We start from the raw sequence: 18,921 nt of genomic DNA, 5'->3' as shown, positions 1-18,921 counted from the left end.
TGTATTGGAAACGAATTCATGACCACTGTGCATCTCAACTCATTTGGCATTACAAAAGTTGTCTGTTCACCAGCGAATGGAGTGGCACATAAAAATAGCCAAAGTTTGGAAAAAGAAACCAAAAATTGTCATGCACTTTTTGACAGCTAAATCAATAAGCATAATTTTGGACCACGCCAGCATTGGGTTCCGTTGAACTCAGAATATCAAATAATGCAGCGTAATATTCATGATGGGGGGTCAATTCACTCTTTCTGTCAGTTGGCAGGTTGACAAAAATCTGCATTTGAATGCGATTTAATTAATGTCCGCGGCCATTGATGATGGCGATGGGGATGACTCAATTTCTGGTCGCATTTCGGTATGCGATTGATCGTTGCGGGCTTCAGTTTTGTTGGGCTGGACATTAACTCATTGTGTCCGTTTGACACCACGTAAATCTCCTCTTTTGCAGGCGCGTCACAATTTATGACATTCGAAATTGTTGAATTGTTGAGAGACATCGAAGACGGCAAATTGAATGTCAATGCCAGGCTATCGTCAATAAATTGTCTAATTGTTTCGATTGGCATATGGTGGATGGAAAAGCCCAGTAGCAGACCCCCTGGTATCCACCATATATATGATTAATTTCTTCGATTTTCTCTCGTCTGTGGAATCGTTAGAAATTTCCAACGTCTCCAGTTGCACTCAGCCGTTTGCATTATGCATGAGAAACGAGGTTCAGTGTCGGTATCTTCAGTTCGCTCGGTTTGTTCGCTTGACATGCGGACAGTGCTTCAGTGCGTTTCATCAATATTTCATTTTCGGCATTTATAAGCGATTTCCTTTTATTACACAATTTTATTTCGATTTTATTGGATTCCGATTGGGAACAATGCACTCGTGAGGTCTTAAAACGAGCATCACGACCATTAACTTCGCACTCGGAAGGTGTTTTATGTATCAGGGCTTATAACTGGCTTTCCATATGGGTGGGGTTTTGCCCTTTTTGGACTGACAGACACTTTAACACTTTCGCTTTTCAATAAAACCAAATCCCTAATTCGATTTGTTTGGAAGTCTCAAAGAGACTTTGGAGATATATGATTCCATAAAGCAGAATGTTTGAGTATTTTCAAATAGCACACCCCAGCTAATCCAACTAAAATTTATTGCTTTTGATTTTATTTCAAATTTCTAGACTTTTATTTCTGGCGGAACAAAGTCAAGGTTAATGGGTAGACTAAAAATAATTAAAAGCATTTTGTATATCTATGTTGTGCAAGATAATAAACATTATGAATGATTCATAATTATTGCGTAAAATTATTGTGTCGTTGTATGTGTATGCTTTGAAAGTTTCAAGATTTAATGATTACCTTTTCAGCATGAATAGTAAGTTTTAAAACCTCTTATCATATATAATTGGTTAATCTAGTTTTTCCCCAAATCTAATCCTTACTGAGCAGAGCAGTAAAGAGTATGAGCTAATAAATCCGGAAATCAGTTGGATGAGCTTTGGTTTGATTAGGTTTCGGTTCCCAGAACCGCTGTCCATAAATCAATTGGTCTTTCATCAGTCATTAAATCAGCCCGCCTGGCTCTTGCGAAGCCACAATTTGCATACTGCATCCTAATGCATCCCACTGCATATCCACCAGCTACCTTTGTTGGCAGCCCCCGTTTAGCATCTCACCTGTGGTGCTCTGCACCTGCTGCTCACCGTCGAGCGCTTCATCAACCGCAAATCGGCCATCGCAAATGGCTGGAACATTGCGAGGAGACCCTCGAGGTCAGCTCATAAACTAAACGCTATCAAAAAGCCAAACGCTTGCTGGCTGGGTTAATCACTTCATCAACGTCCAAATCGCCAGCAAATCAACCAGAATGTATTGGTGAGCAACGGGAGGCGGGTAAATGGATTCTAGAGTCGATGGCAAACAAATCTTGTAGTCATCAAAATCATTTTTTTTTTATATATACCCTAACTGAGGGTGCTATGAAATGGACTACGATTTTGCATAGCCAAAAATCCGGCACTTGCCTTTGTATTTAAATTAATTTAATTTAAAGTATAAGACGCAAGACTGTAATTCCTATGAATTTTTTTTTACATTTACCTTATTTCCCTATTCCCTATATATATTTTATCCAAGGAAAGGGCATTAGTTATTCCAGTTGCCTCGGCAGCTCCTCTTAGCTTTTTCACTTGCTGGTCGTGGCCTTCGTGTCCACCGCGGGGCAGTTTGCAACTGCCTGGCAGTCTGGAGTCTTCAGTCCGCACAGCGTGGACTCCAGACCGTGCTCTGAAGTCCGTGGTCTTCGACTTCGCCTTCATCTGCATCTGCATCTTCTAGTTAAAATCTCAGCGCTACGTGGCTCGAGTTTGGTTCGTGGTTGGCAGACAGACGGCGGTTGCCAACTAATAATTGCCGAAGGCCGTGGGGAAAATGGTGGGCCAAGGGGGCTTCGACTGGCGAACGAATTTGCACAAAGTTGCAAATCATTTGACAGGCGGTGGCTGCAACAAGATTTTTGCTCTGGCTTCGCTTTTTGTTGGCTTTTGCATTCCGCTGGCGCGTTTGTTTGTTTTGCACAAATCTTTGGCTGCTGTTGCCACTTTGATGATGTCATATGCAAATAATAAAAAAAAAAAAATGCCATAACGAAAAGCCACCGACAGACGCCAAATTTTCGTAGCTAATCTCGGCCGGGGCATGGAAATGACAAAGGTGATGCTAATGGTGATGGATATGGCTGTTGATTATGTTCCCGCGATCGGAATGTTGTTGCCAATTGTTTGCCGGTGATTTATGCAAAATATTTGACTAATTCTTATCGCATATTTCGAATCTCTTTGCAGGTGAGTTCTGGCTGTGACACTTTCGAGATTGATTTTTGGGTATGCCTAATGATTTGAATGTGGGATATGGTAAGCTTAAGTGAGCAAAGCAGATAATATCGGATTAACGGATTGCTGCTAAGATAGGCAAATATAAATACCAGTCTGAATTTTATTTAATATGTACTTTAAATTTATTTATTTTTTATATAAATCTTCCGGAATCTATCTTATATGAAACAAAGTAGTCATTCTATGTATCCCACATCCTTGACCTCTCTCAAGGCTTGTATTGCAATCAACTTGGGTCTTGCACCATTGCCATTTGCCAGGCGAGGTTGCCAGTGAAGCGAGCTATGCAATTTGTAACTTGTTAAGAATTGGAATAGGGAAAAACTCAGTTCGAGCATGACTTTTCCGTCGCTCCAACCCTGTCCCGCCACCTGTTTGCTCCTTCAGCTGAGTGGACATATGCCTAACGACCCATTAGTCACGTCAAATCAGCGACACGAACAGCCGCAAGTGCGAAAACAAAGGAGAGACATCGCCCAGAAAAAAACCAATAAAAACGGGAGGACAGAGCACTAGTAACGAAAACAATAAAGGCAAAGTGATCGTGACCAATTGTTGGCTTACGGTCACTTGACCAACAATCAACATCCACAGTAGCAGTTGCAGCAACAGCAGCAGCAGCAACATCAACAGACGTGCGACATCGTTTGGATATCTGCAAATATTTGCCCATGTTGACGAACTTGCGGCCACTTTCGCCCCCATCTGACCCACCCACCCACTTAACCCTCTGCTGCCTGACGTCCTTCATTCCGGGCACTTTTGCGGCGGTTGGCAAAAAGCAGACCAAATGTGCATAGACCGTCCGTCAAGTGACCGCAAATGCTGCCAACACTGTGCGACTGCCCAGAAATTTGGCCAGACCAGAAATATCCGTCTGGTTATCCGGCTACACGCCTTCCGTCCGTTCACACTTAGAAAAAGGTTTTCTAATATAAAGTCAAGTTATGTTTCAGTTTTATGCAAAATACGAAGTAACTCAAGCCTAAACAAAAGAAAGATATAAAGATTTGTTCCGGAGTATTTGGTTAACTTACGGATTGCATTGCATTTTATAAATGCAATATTTTTTCTCCCAGTGCACTCTGCCAGCCTTTGTGTCCACCTGCCGGCCACGTCACTGCTTCTGTCTGCGTTCAGACACCTTGGTGCAAATATATATATTGTAATGGGACGTGACAGGTCGTATATTATGCGCCTCTGATTCATCAGATGGTTCTTTATTGTCAGCTGGGGCGTTAAGAGAATTTAATTTATTTGCCACTTGCCATTGATTTGACAATTGAATTTGCGTATTAACGCCACGCCAGTTTCGCAGAGCGTTTCGATTGCAGCTTATGCACACACAGCACCGGGACACATGTGGCACATGCAAACGAGCACATTTCCCATTTGCGACGTCGCAGAAAAACAAACCACGGACGAGATTCGAGATCGGAACAAGCTAAATCCATTTAGGGCGCGCAGCCGGCCAAACCAACCGAAAACCCGGAACTGCCATCCTTTTCTACATCTTTTTTTTTTCTGATTCCTGGACCTATCCCAATGCAGAAAAGCGTGCGCAGAGTGCAGAAAAACGAATTTCGGGCAAATATTCCGTCAGAAGCCCAAAAAGAGTGAGACTTTTGGGGTGGCAGTTTTGTCCAAATTTTTTTTGGGGCGAATTTTCGCCCTCAACCTCTTAGAAATTCAGAATCGCAGCTTCCTCACGTTGTGTGCGTTATTTTTTGTGGCCTTGTCGGACCAGAGTATGATGACTTTATCAAGAGGATTGAGTTCTGATGGAAACTGGACTGAAGAAACTAGTATATATTTGGCATTTTTTGCCCATTTCGTTTGATGTCTGTTCAAGTTCGAGAAGTGATTAACCTCCTAGAACTGGTGTCCATCAACATTGATTTCGATAGTGGTTAGGGGTCCTTTGATTGTAACTTGAATGTAGCAAAACTAGCCATACAAATATTGTAAATATGGAATATTAAAATGGCTTAAAATGCTTATAGTTAGACTACCAATATGGTTAGCTAAAAAGAAACTTAGAATGCATATCTAAAAATTTATTTTAATCTTATAGTTCTAAGAATACTATCTTATTTAATTCAAGGGAATTCGACTCTTCGCATGCTTTTCGAAATGCGATTTTCATGGCTCCGGTTTTGTTTTTGCCCAAATGCAATTCAGCTGCTGGCCTCCACTTCTGCTGCCACCTCAATTTCCACAACTGCCATTCCGAACTGCCATATATTCACGAAATGGGTCTAGTGCATGCTGAGCAGCCTTCGTTCTTCTCGTCCTTTGTCCTTGGCGCTGGGCTTCACCCCACTACGTTCCACACTCCGTGTTCTATTCGCTTTTCTCTGCGTGTTTGCAGGCAAACAAATAGAAAGCGGCGCCCGCTGTTTGTCGCCATATGCTCCGCTTGCTGTGGGATTGACAAACCCCCCAAAGGGGGGTGGGGTAGGGTCTTCCTGAGGGGGTTCCTACAGTTCCACATTCGAGTAGCAGCTGCTGCACTAGCTGCCCGAAATTGAGTTTTTGGCCACGACTTGGATTTATTTGCATAGCCGGCGCAAACATTTTAAAGCATCCACAGGAATGTTTAGTCGGCCAGTTGAGTGAGTCCTGCAAGCATGGGCACTGCGGAAAATGGGGACATTTGAACATTCCTTACATTCTTTTTTATTATTTGTTTAGATTCCTTTCAATGCCAATAAGAAATAACTACATGATTCTATAAGGTAAAGACCTTTTAGCTCTTAGTTGGCTGATTTAAAAACATGATCCTTGGGTGAAATTTTCTAGCCGTGGATTTTGGAGCGTAAGCCGTTTGCTGCGGCTTATAAGCTCAGCACTCCTGTGTCCCGAGAGTGCGTGCTCGTAGTCCTTGGTCCTTGGTGGTCCATCTAATCCTCGAATGCTGACCATCCGAGAAAGCCGGAGCTGATGTGTAAATGCCGTCATAATGCTCGTACCGACGTCAGCTTGACAGCTTTTCCCAGCCCCGAATTGTGGGCGTGGCACGTGTCTGACCAAAGGATCAGAAGGCTCGCAAAAGATGGGGAGGGGGGCAGGGGCAGGAGCAGGTGTGCTAGAAGCCGTACAAACACACACACACACACACACACATGGAGATAATGGTCCTCATAGCAGCTTATTAGTATGCAGCTGTGCTCGCCTTTCGTTACCAAAGAATGGGGTTTTCCAGCCTCCTTTCTGCCCGACTGTATGTGTTCGTGCATTTCCCCGCGTGGAAATGCCGGTTCGTGTCTTGATTCAGTTTGTCTTAATTAATTTCCAAAACCATTTGCTGGGGGCAAATCCCAAAAGAGTGTTCCAAATTAACCTTCACATGCGTTACTGCCTGTGATTGTTGTTAATCTCCGATTGTTGGTAGCTCAGGAATTCACTTAATATGGGCAATATGTGTATTATACACACGTTTGCCAAATATGAAAATGTGTTTAATTTGTGTTTTAAGGATTTCTTAATGGCTTTGTTGACACCATTTTAAGATACTTGCCCTTCTATTGACATTTTTACTTGCACTTTATCCGGAGGCCACAAAAAACCACAGACCAATTTACCAGATGCATTCGTAAAAAAAAAAATAGGACAGCGCACAAGAAAAACCCGCAGGTCGCACTTTGCTGTTTGGATTTCGCAGAATTCGCAATTTTTGATTACATTTCAATCTCATCCAGCAACAATTTTCGTGGCTGGATATCTGAAAAACATAGAACACGCTCTTGAAAAGTATGTGCCATGGCACCGATTTGTGCGAAAAGCGTTTTCCACTGGATGGGTTGCAAGGGGGCGTGGTCGGAGGTCGAGGGGAAAAGCCACGCGGAAAAATGCAGCTAGGAAATATGTATCAAAATTAAATTGCAATTGAAAACGCAATCACATTTTCAGAGGGAACGAAAAATTGAGCTGAAATGTTGTTATTTCGCAAGTGATTTTAATGCAGTGACTGTTGCTGCAGTTGTGATTGCAAGTTGATTTGTAACTTGATTTATGCAATTTGTTGCCCAAGCGTGGAAAAATATTTCCCAGCTTTCGGTTTCGGCCATTCCCGGTTATCATTTCGATTGGTTATTCAGTCGGGAGCAGCTTAATCTGTAACAGGGACATGCTGGGCGAGAAAATCCTATGCCACACACGCCACATTGGGGAAACTGAATTTCCCGACTTGATTATGTTGCCATTGGATGGAAGGGTGATATCTGATGTGTGATTGATGCCCATGTGGGTATGTTTGCTTTAGGATCGATGCTATTTTCGGGACGAAATTCGGGGAAATGTTAAACAAGGAGTGTGAGTGGAATTTACCAAATACCTAGAGTTTTTAGGTATTGAAAAAAATTATTACAATAGTGTCTATTGGGTGGATATGTTTAGTCGAGCTCATAGAACTTGCTCCTTTTAACCATATCCTCTAACCCCATTCATAAACCATTTTAATTAGTTCAGATCCCTTGATGCGCTCTCATTTCGCTCTTCTGTCTTGCTGGCACATCTTGTGAATGCGCATTTTCCTTTCTTTTTCCCTCATTTCCCAGCTCAGCTGAACTCACGTAATCAAGCCGCTCATTTCCCCAGTCACTAGTAACAAATCCTTCAGCTGACATTTCCCTTTTAAAACTGCTTAACTTACTTCGGTTACTGACTGCAGTTTCACTGTTGCACCCGTTGTTCCCCATTTTCCTCCCGCTTTTCCACAATTTTCCCACTGCTGGGTCTCCCAGCATCACAGCTCATTAATCAACTGGCGTTGGAGTTGCTCGTGTTGACGTGCACCTAGAAAATGTCACTTTCTTGGGCGGGGAAAATTTCCAACACCTTCCCGCCATTGGTGAAAACTTTGGTTTTTGGTTGATTAATTGTTTAGTTAGTGATTAGGGAAAATGGTGACCGCAGCTGGTCAAAAGCAGGGAGCCTTTAAGGTTGATTCCAATTAAAAACGTTCGGGAAACGCGAGGAAAACGCGCGCAAGATAAGGCACACGCGATTTTAGCAGCGCTCGCGTTTTTGCTTCGCGGTCTCGTTGAAAACCGTCAACAAGCTTTATTGCCACTTCAGTTATGGGTTTTTTCTCTGTCTTTCCCGATCATCTTTTATATATATATTTTTTTTTTTTAAATTTTGTTATGCCCCGACAAACACTTGAGTACCCGCTTTTTCGCCTCTTGTGGAAATGCAGCTTGCAATTTTCATCTTGCCTTGCAATTTAACCTCCTTTCTCCTCGTTCGCCTCATTGAGTCCTTTTTCAAGAACAATTCCTTTCACGTTTGAGTGTGTGAGCGTGTTTTATTTTCTAGTGCATTTTTTTTTGCATCTGACTGGTGTGTAAGTTTTCATCACCATCATCATGATCAGAATGGAAAGCATCTCAAGAATTTTCCTTCTCTAGTCTTCGTTCCTTGTTTAAATAAGTTTTACTACTTAGATTGAAGTACTTATTACCCCATTTTGTGTATTAACGAATTTATTTAAGCAGGTAGTATTTTGTTTTTATCACATATTTAGGCTTGAATCAGTTGCTTTCTGTAAGTTTTATAAACTGTATTTGCATTGTGCTTTGTCCGCAAGTAAAACTTATATCCAAAATCCAATTTCTTAAGTTTCTGTTCCTGTTAGCGTTATTTGAAGCCAAACTTGGTTTTTATTCTTCTTTCAACTACCATCATATTAAATAATTTTTACTTTCACCATCTTACGGCTGTCGTACACTTTCCCCAACCGAGAAAAAACACTTTGCTGACATTCATGTCTGCTCATGTTGAGCGTAAGAAAAGTTTTTCACACAATTAAGTTGAGCAAAATGCTGCGGCAGACCCAAAAATTGAAAGAAGTCCTCGCAAAGACCTCAGAATTCTTCTGCAGCTGCTGCTCTCGACATTTGTTGTTCGGGATCAACCAGAATGGAAATGAAACTTGTCTTTCAGAAACGCATGTCGTCATTTTTGTTTTGTAAGTTTTAATATTGTTTATGCAAAGTTCAGCGAAGGTGTTGCCTAAAGGCGTGCTTGTAAACTACATTAAAAAAGTAAACAAACATACTTAAAATATTATGGCCACATTTTGTGTAGATATGAAAAAAAAATATTAAACTATTTCTTTAGGAATAATCACAATTCAGTTTCTACTTACATAAACCTTCCAGGAAATCAAAACAACACAGCTAACTATATTTATAAATCATCTCAAGGGTTGAAATCTCTGCCACTTTATAAAACTACATACTCGGCTTGACCCATCGCATCCACCATTTATTTAAGTTTCGTTTAATTTCATTTTAAATGCACTCGAAACGATTAGGAAAATATATTCGACCTCTCTTCAAGCACTCGAGCGTTTTGTTCTGTTATCGTCGACGTGAAATCATCGTATCGTAAATGTACAAAATGGTAACCAAAAGGTTCGGGAACCAGTGAAAACCAAAATGACTTGGCCGAAATGGCATTGTTATTTGTGGGTTTGGCTGTTTACATTGATTGCTGGCCGAGATACAAAAGCGAGAACGAACGAGTTTTAGTGCCACACTATAGTACATAATGCATATATTTGTGGCCTTTGTTGCTTTGTATCCTGTGTGGCAGGAATAGTATAGAATCAGGAATCCTACCTGAGAACCGAACCGAGCAGCTCGCCAAGAGGTCCGTTGTGTCAGGTCAGGCATCAACGTTAATCCAATTAGTTAGACAATACCCTTTGGGATATGCTTGCCTGTATTGGCATTGGGATCACGGGTCTCGTGCGGATCGAATTTTGTGAATACGCCCACGTCAGCCGTCTAATCTTGCCCGCCATTTGTTGATGCACTTAATTAGATGGCCGGAGAATGAGGAACTTGAGGCCAACTTGGAGCATTTGGCTCCAAGGCCTTTCAATTGCCGCTGCTTTGGCACGTCTGCAGTTGGTTGATTATAGAAAATATGTCGAAAATATTCTTGAAATTTGGCTTTGACTAACTGGGCGCACACGTTGGCATCGTTAGGCCAGCCATTAACTGGAATTGGCTCAAATTGTTTATGGCCACTACAATCGTAAATACACAAAAGGACTCACCTCCTATGGCGCCATAAAACGGCATTTATACTGCCTAGCAATTTACAATATTATTGGCTGATGAAGATAGTGGGATCAGTAACTACATTATTGGATTCTGTTAGCAAGAAGAGGCTGCCGAATTCAATTGGTAACTGCAGAAAATGCATTGTTACAACGGGGTATAATAAATTGAGTTATTATAGATTATATATTAAACTTCTTCATCTTTGCACAAGTTTCATTAGATTTAGTTATAAAACAAATTAACAATCTTTCTCGCAATAATTATGAGTAAACGCCCCCAGTTGCATTATTTCGCTTCATTAATGGCTGCAGTTCTCTTCGAGTTCTATTACCCAGCAGACAGCCTTAAATTAACTTTTTCATCAGTTTCCTTTTGCCTTCTCTGTTTTCCCAAAGATAGCTGCTTTTCTATTTTTGTGATCCACACGCAACCTGCTCCCCAACGCCTTGTTTTCCCCACCCACTGGAAAATCTCCTCGGCTAATTGCAGCTTCGACGCCTTTCAACACGCTGCAAATGCCGCTTTAATAGCCACCACCCCGCTCTGGGGATTTGCCCCGCTCATCGGGTTTCCCCTTAAACGCTTCCTGCTTCTTGGAGTATGCAAACTATGTCATTGGGTCTTCTGGTATTTGTTTTGGGGAATCGGAAAATCTCGGTGCGCTGCTGCACTTTTAGCTCGGGTTTGCTTTTAATGTATTTTCTTGTTAGCTATTTACATTTTCAGGCGCTGCATTTTCCATTGAAAATTGTTGCAGCTTCTTGGGAACGTGGCAGCTCGTTAAAGTCTGCATTTCCCCATATCCATTTTATCTCCGCTCACCTTTCACCTTTCTAACTCTGCCTCTAAAAAAAGGAGAAGGGGCGTGGCAGATCAAGCGTGAGATTTATGCAAATTCTTTGTTTTGCTGACAACCAATTGCCTTCTTTTGTTAATGGTAGAGTACATTTTAAATGTTGCTTGTCATGGTGGTATATATATATCAAGTTTTTCCTTTTCCTTTATTGTTACAAATTCAGACATTTTTTAAAAAATAATAAACACAACATTCTTGTAGTAACGAATTAGTTAGCCGTTATCACAAGTGAGTTCTTCAAATAAACTATAACATTCTAAGGTGTGTATTTAACAACCATACACTGCTGAAACGCACCGTTTTCATATGTCACTGGCACTGACCTTTGACTACACGAACTTTCAGATGGCCTTCAGAAGAATAGCTAACGACAAACAGATGTCATTTGATGATGACAAATATTTGAATTCTGACTGGATGTGGCCCCTACCTTTCGCTGTCTAGCAATCCGTCTCACTCTGTTGTCAGCTATCTCTGTCTGTGACCCCCGCGGGGCAACCGGAAATTGCGTTGCTCTTTAACTGGGGTTAGATACCCTTTTGTGTATTTTTTTTTTGGATAGGGTTTTTGGCCTTGGGCCGTGGCAGTTTTATCTCGAGTCAATTTGCTTTTCCCCTCATCATTTGCGAGCTAAGCGGTTTAGGGCAATGAAAAGTTGTTGCTGCCCCGGAAAATGCTGGAAAAGTGTCATAGATCAGCATTGTTGGTGGGCAAACTATTTTCAATAATTACCCGGAAGTGGCTGTCAGATAGTATCTATACCCATCCTCGCAGGAGTTTCTCTCAATTAGGGGATGACTTTGTTCTCGATCTGGTTTCGATTTCAAATTGAGTTATTTCTTCTCCACGGCGCTTTCTTTCTATCAATTTCAAATTTGATTTCGATTTTTATGATTTCGATGGCGTCTCATTTCTCATGCCAATTCTCGTTTGCGGTTCCCTGTGCCTCATTTGCATTTTGTATTGAATTCGATTTCATTTCTTTCGGCAGCTGCTGTCCCAGCGATTCCCCTCGCAATCCCAATCCGAATGGCAACTTAGGCAAATTGAATGCGGTAAATGTGAATCGGAATACAAAAAAAAAAATGTGTAGCGGAGTAAAACAAAGCTAATGCCAAGGGCAATGTGGAAGAGCCGTCCTTCGGCGGAAAATGATTTCGCCAGCGATTTGATTTGGCTATAAATACGGCCCCCGATCCATTACACAATGTCCGCGGCAGCTAATGGAAAAGACTCCCCTTTTACCTATGGACTTTAATTTTCAGCCCGCCTGTCTACGTGGATTCATTTTAATTAGCGGCTACAACAAACATTAAATGAAAATGCAGTTGGCGCCTCGCCGTGAGAAAAACGGCAGCACGGCTAAGGCAAAAATAAAAGCCGAAGAACAGAAAGGGAGAAAGTAACACTAAAGCATTGAATTTGGAAATACTCTTTAATATTGAAAAAAAAAAAATTTTTGCATAATTAAATATTTTTGTGAAGGAAATATAATATTCGAATTTAAACTATTTATACGAGTCTTATTCACGCATTAAATATATTTTAAAGAGATTAATCAGAGATGTTTTACATCAGTGTTTTTCGAAATAAACTACTTTTGTTTGAAGTTTTCAAATCGTTATTCTCAAAATGGTAACCGGTTAGGGTATTTAAAATTAATAAAGTATAACAACTATGCGCCGGCTTTCACCAGGTTCCAAAGCACAAGAAAATCGCCACACGAGGTCCGCTGTGTAAAAGAGGATTGGGTGGGGCATTCTCGCCTGGGTGGGCTCCATGTTGCTGCTGCCACTGCTGTATGTGCAACATAATAATTTGTAAACATTTATCAATTATGCAGCAACAGCAGGAGCGTAGCAATAACAGCAATACCATCCACCCCTCTCCGCAAACGCGGCCCCGTGCGCACAAAGTTCTTCTAGCCGTGGCCAACTGGCCACATAAATTTCCCCGCCAGCCACCATCTCCACTCAGCGGGGCGCCTCCGAACACTGAGAAAAAATTGGGATGCCATGAAATAATCCAATATATTAAAAATCCAGAAACAAAAGACCCAATGATTAGAATTTGGTGTTAAATCTAGTCTGAAATTAATAAATATTTCTTCGCTTCAAGACTATGCATATGCTATGGATTTTTTTTTTAGTGCAGATGAGCGGAAAGTTATCAGAAGAGGCAATAGTGGGCTGCACATTCCAGGGGCGTTTTCGGCTTTGACTTTGGCGGTTTTCTGGCCTGGGCGTTGATTCGCCTGACCAAACATGCAATTAAGTGCAAGTGGGCAACACCTCTGCCTGGGCCACGTCGTCATCATCGTGATGCTCCTGGGGTATTGGTGGACAGTTGGGCAGGTGAGTTCAGAGGATTATAATGCGTGCCCGCAGCTCGCCAACTGGAATGCCCTTGCGGAGTCCATCAATCATCCAGCAGGCCCACTTGCTGACACCAACAACTGCGAAAAGTGCATCACCCAATGGGTGGGTCATCATCAACGTGACCGAGACCTAATCCCAGGCATCTGCCAAAGCGGCAGGTGCCAGAATCCCCGAGAGCCGGAGTGCCAAGTGCCCAGAGCCAAGTCCCCGTCCCCTGAGTGTTCCAAGATCCCGACGAGAAGCTATCATGCTGGGTGACAATGGCATGTCTGAGCTAATTCCTGTGAATTATGGTGCGTGCTAAAGGCCACGAAATATCTTAGAGAGTGTTGGTAGTGCGGAGGAGTTGCAAGTAACAGATTCCCCCACATTAATCAAGAGGATAACATAAAATTTAAATATTTCAAAATTTAAAAAAATAACCCATAAGCCCATCTCACTAGTCGATATTTCGTAAACAAATTCTAATTAGTTTCGTGTTTTGTGCAGCAAGTTGAGCTGATTGCACTTTAATGGTTGCCCCTACAGCGCAGGGAAATTTAATTTGCGATGCACATCAAAGATTTCCCCAGAAACCATTAAAACCCGCTGCTCAAGAATGTTAATCTTCCGAAGAGAACTAGTTCGGTGCAATTGAATTAGTTGAACAAACAATCAAAAGTGCAATTTTCCAGCGTGGAATCTCCAACGATAGCAGCATGTTGCAGAGGCAGTAGCAACATGCTGCCAGGTGCTGCTGCACCACACACACACACACACATGTGCGCAGCGCGTCAGCTGTTTTCTGTTTACAATCCACAATAGTGAGGGGAAATGTTGTCAATGTAAAGGCCGGCGCAACATTGTTGCGGGCATTTTCTCGTTTTTCGAAAATTTTCAGCATTCAACGGTCTATCACTCTGGCCGTCGGTTCGTTCGCCATCTGAAGTGTATCGCTTGTGTGTCTGCGTGCATCAGCACATGTATCTGTATCTGCGTCCGTGAGTGCGTATGCTCTATTCGAGTACCCGAATCTTTGTATCTTTGTGGATTGTGAAATGGCCAACAGGCAGCACGCGTGTTTCTAAGTTTTTCCCAACAATTTCTTGAACTTGCTCCAGAAAAAAAAACAAAAACTTGGCATTTGGCAATCAATTGTTTGTCTAGCCGATTTTCTTCGGCGTCTGTGTGTTGGTATTCTCTTGGCCTCCAATTAAAACCAAATGATTCACAAAGCGGCTTTTTTCATTCACAAAAAATGCGTGACACACTTTTCGGTTAGCTTATGATTTATGCCACGCTTGTCACATTAACAACAACCGCAAAATGTTTTAAACAAGCCACGAAAATCTCCGAGATTCCGTGGAAATATTTCAACATTTTTCAAAAGATTTGTGAAGTGAAGCATAGAAAAAAATTACAAAAAGTGTACAGCAATTAATTACAGAACCACTAATTAATTAAAATTGAACGAAACGCAAATGGAATTGTAAAGCGCATTAAAAAATAGGGTACAAAATAGTTGAAGAAGTGTAGTGGGCAATTAATAAAGAAAGAGAGAAGTGTCTAAACAAAATGCAGTTAAATACCCTGCGGCTTGCCTTGATTTTCCTAAGTTTTGTTCGCCTGGAGGCGCAGGCTAATGTTCAGAATAATGGCTGGCAGAAGGTGTTGCCTGATGACTTCAGACGAGAACGTGATAAAAGTTCAACCAGAACGCGCCGGAATCCGCAGGAGGAATTGCGCCTGAGACACGAGCAGCATCATTTGCGCCTGCAGCAACATCAGATGGCGTGGGAGCTGGACTTGCAGCGGCAGCTGCAGCAGCATCTGCAGGAGCAGCAGTCGGAGCAGTCGGAGCAGCAGAGCCGGCCGGTGCGTCATCATCAGCATAAATCTCACACCAAGGAACTGGCCAAGAAGCCCATTAGACGGGCACCGAGTTTCGGCGATGACAAGGCCAAGATGGTGCAGAAGCGCAGACTACACTACAACGAGTACGATAACGAAGATCTCGAGCTGCACACCATCGAAACCGGCGATCAGGGGACCTTCACCCCGCGGCAGTGGCAGCAAATCGAGATTGCCCATCGGCGGCAGAAGGAGCAACATCAATTGCAGTTGCTGGCGCAACGACAACAGCAGCGACAACTGCTGACAACGACAACGGCAACGGCAACGGCAATGGCAATGGCAACAACGTCGAAAGCAACGGAACCCAATGATGCCAAATCGGAGGATAATGATGTGAGTGAATCCAAGGGGGATTCGATTTAATGGGTTGGACACAGAGCAGGAAGTATTTTGGCCAGCAAAGTGGGATTCTGGGGAATCTCGGTGTGCTTGGCATACTTGAAATTTCCGATATCTTTTGTGTTCTCATATATTTGTTTTGTTCCTGCAGATGTTTTGCGTTTGTGACCTCACAATTTGAGTTTCCAGTAAGCTTTATTTCCATTTTCTGCTATTTATGGCCTTTAATTCCTCTTATTTAATTTTCTATTACATTTAGTTACGTAAAATGTAATACAATTAAGATTTAGTATTTTAAATAAAACTATTATAAAAAATCAATGCTAATTGATAGCAACGTACATTCCATTTAAATTAATTTCAAACTCAGCGTTCGAGATCAATCAATTAGAACTCTAATTAGGCAATGCATAACTACGGCTTTATTTCTCTGATTTCATTCTCTATGCAATATGTCCATACAAATAAAACAACAATTTTTGTATAATTTGATTAGTGGCTCATGCAATAAATCGCTTTGCTGACAGCTGACCAATCAGATTGACATTAAAAAGCTTTGACAAGAATTTGTACTTACATATGCACATTTTTAATAGTTTTAAATTTTCCAAGCGGTTTTGCACTTTTCATTTCAATTAGATTACCTCGCTTCGAGATTCCTCACCATCAATTTATTTCATTTCACTTCTTTTCTTTCTTTGTACTTGTGCCCGCAGAATTTGCCACTTGGCATACAAATTAATTTGTTTTAATTGCGAGTGCTCGGCACGTTCCTTTTAGATCTTTTCGAGCCGATTAGTCTGTTTTTTTTGTGATTATTAATTGCTCTCGGTAATTGTTCAGATTCAATTGAGATTTATGCGATCGAATGTTCTGGCAATGCAAAGCCTTTACCAATTAAATGCCCATTAATTGCAAAATGCATATGATCTGGAAATCATACTCCACTCCTCCGACAGAGTTAATATTGATTATCTAAGAGGTGTCGAAATGTTCATTGAATAGAAATTGCAGAAATGGCAACATTTAAAAAAGAAGATTCTAAAATATTTAAGATTTTATTTCAAAGAAAAAAGCATACAAATGAAGTTTATTTTAAACAAAAAGTATGGCATAAAAAGCTCTCATTTATCACAACAAAATGTTTTATGCAACATTCTTATTTAAACATAAATTTCAGCTAGAAACATGTACCATTTTAACAAAAAAAATGGTGCTATAATCCCATAATAAATTTAACCTAATATACTTCTTTTATCCAAATTTTTATTCATGATTAATCTATTATCTGCATCAACAATAACTGCATGCCCATAAATTAGTAACATTTTTTGAGAGATTTACAATCGAAATTATCAGCATATTATTTTAAATTTATCGTTTTTGGTTCGCTTAGCCTTTACCACTTTAAATTAGATTCTTTTTCTGAATTTCCCCTGCTGTATTAACGATGTGCTAACTCACATTTAGGGCATAAACAATTATTGCATCTAATTATAACAGCGAGTGTGGGACTTCTTTTATCTCCAACTTCTCGATTTTTTTTGGCCTCTCTAAAGTGCATAGATATACTCGTCCGTACTTCACCCCGTCTTCTATATATTTTTCCGAATTTCCCTGTTCTGCCACCCACTTTTATTTGGCGCCTTTGGCTTAAAAAGCCAGCAGTCAGTTTTATTTGCTTTTCAAATCGATTCCCAACACTTTCACTTCTCCGGCGTATTCCGATTTCCCTGCCACTTTTCCGTTTCCCCTCGCCTCTCCTGTATGGTTGCTGCAACTTTTGCAATCAGTCTATTAGCTCGAATTCGTTCTGCTTCACTGGCAGCACCCAACCCATCCCACCCACGACCCAACACTGCCTCCCCTCCCGGATTTTCCACCCGCCCAGCTCCACCCGGGCCGATTTTCCTCGGGAGCCACTTCAAACATTTTGGCGGGCGTAAACAAACGCAGCTGCAGCTTCTGTGGGGAAAATTGAAGGCACTGGCTCTTGCACATTCAATTAATTCAAAGCATTAAAACAATTAAACGTTTGTGGCTTCATTGACTTGGCCGCCCCCTGCCACGCCCCCGTTTGCCAAATGCAGGCGCCCCCACGCGCCCCCTGCCCAACGCTTTGTGACCCAATTTTCACACAAATTAGTGCAGCTAATTTTTAATGATGATTTTTTTTTCGGTTCAGCCACTTTACTTGGCATTTTTCATAATTTCCACTACCAGTGCTCATTTTTCTGCTTCATAATACTTTATTTTTAGAAAAATGATTATGTGGACACCCCTTCATCAGAGAAACACTTTTTTTTGGCCGACAAGTGCAATTGAAATGGAAAACATGGAAAAACAGGGAAAACTTGTTCCAGTTTTTTGGAAATTTAAAAGAAATTTTTGAAGTGTAGATGAAAGTAAAGAAGGGAGGTCAATTTCCATTTTACAATTTTTTTTTTAGGATGAAGTGGCATGGATTCCCCAGCGCCATGCGTTTTAACTCATTTGCACCTAATTGTCATGCAAAAGAGAGCGAAAAAAAGCAAAGTGAAAATGAGAAAACTGGAACTGCAGGAGAATTGCCAGCAATTTAAAAGAAAAAAATAACCTTTCAAGTTAGTATCCATTGTGCAGGAAACGAAAGAAAATCCGACCACCAAAATCCCACCCAATTTTTTTCAACACCAAAGTTGTTGACTTAATCTGCATTTTGTTAGCATTGCACGCTTTTCACATTTTCATTCAGCTGGTCAGCAAAAAGCATGGCTAAAGCAATGAATGAAAATTCAGCATGGCTCCACTCCTGTGTCAAGATTTTCCCGAAGGGGAAAAGCCAAAGAAAGAGACAGAAACGCAGTGTCCAAAGGTATTTGGATATAAACAATTCTGTATTCTTTCATTTTACGGATTTGTTTGCGAGACTGTCGTAAACAAATTTTCATTCTGTCTAAAAAAAACTCGGTAATTTATTAAAAAAATCTATTTGATATGAGCATGTAGTCTACATAATAGTGCTTATTTGTATATATTCTTTATAGAGGTCCTAAAATTAGATTTATTAGAATGGCATTTAATGTTGTATAGAACAGACCCAGTTCTTTCTCAAGCTCAGCAGATCATATATCATCCTTTGAGTGGAAAAGTTTTAGCATCCCTTGTTTTTGAGAAACGTCATCCCATTGTAGTCCTGCTAATTCATTGTCACCTTAAACACAACAAAGAGCCCTCTTCGTTTTTTGCCTGCATTCTGGCTTTTGTTAAATAGTCGGTTTGTTTTTCTGCGGCGCCTCATTTCGCACATTTTCCCCCGTTTTTCCCCATTTTCCCCACCATTGTGTTGTGCCCAGCTGTCCAGCTTTTCAGCGACTAAACAAAGCGAGGCCGCATTTCCCAACCCCTATACCCTATATACGCATTTTCCAGCATTTTTCCTTTTTAGCATGGCATTAGTTGCGCACAGGTTTTTCCTCTGCAGCTCCTTCTTTTCCATTTATG

General features: G+C 41.2%; 1 protein-coding gene and 1 long non-coding RNA gene across 5 annotated transcripts in view; one reads left to right on the top strand and one right to left on the bottom strand.

Moving 5' to 3' along the window:
• Pvf3 (PDGF- and VEGF-related factor 3) overlaps positions 1–18,921 on the top strand; it is a 59,508-nt gene that overhangs the window by 9,540 nt on the left and 31,047 nt on the right. Inside the window, exon 1 of one of the 4 annotated variants that reach the window (NM_001103639.4) lies at positions 14,087–15,432. The exons of 2 other annotated variants lie outside the window; for them this stretch is intronic. In NM_001103639.4, the coding sequence (NP_001097109.2) occupies positions 14,761–15,432 (672 nt within the window). In that variant the 5' untranslated portion in view covers positions 14,087–14,760. Of the gene's footprint in view, positions 1–14,086; positions 15,433–18,921 lie in introns of those variants that run through there. One more of the 4 variants, NM_001103638.3, reaches the window with a different exon arrangement.
• Positions 2,893–5,852, bottom strand: lncRNA:CR44612 (long non-coding RNA:CR44612). The gene has a single exon (NR_124128.1). It is a non-coding gene; the product is annotated as a long non-coding RNA:CR44612 (long non-coding RNA).

The sequence above is a fragment of the Drosophila melanogaster genome, chromosome 2L, assembly GCF_000001215.4.
Source record: "Drosophila melanogaster chromosome 2L".
NCBI lineage: Eukaryota > Metazoa > Arthropoda > Insecta > Diptera > Drosophilidae > Drosophila > Drosophila melanogaster.
The sequence above is the reverse complement of the archived record's forward strand: the minus strand, read 5'-3'. Positions and strand labels throughout refer to the sequence as shown.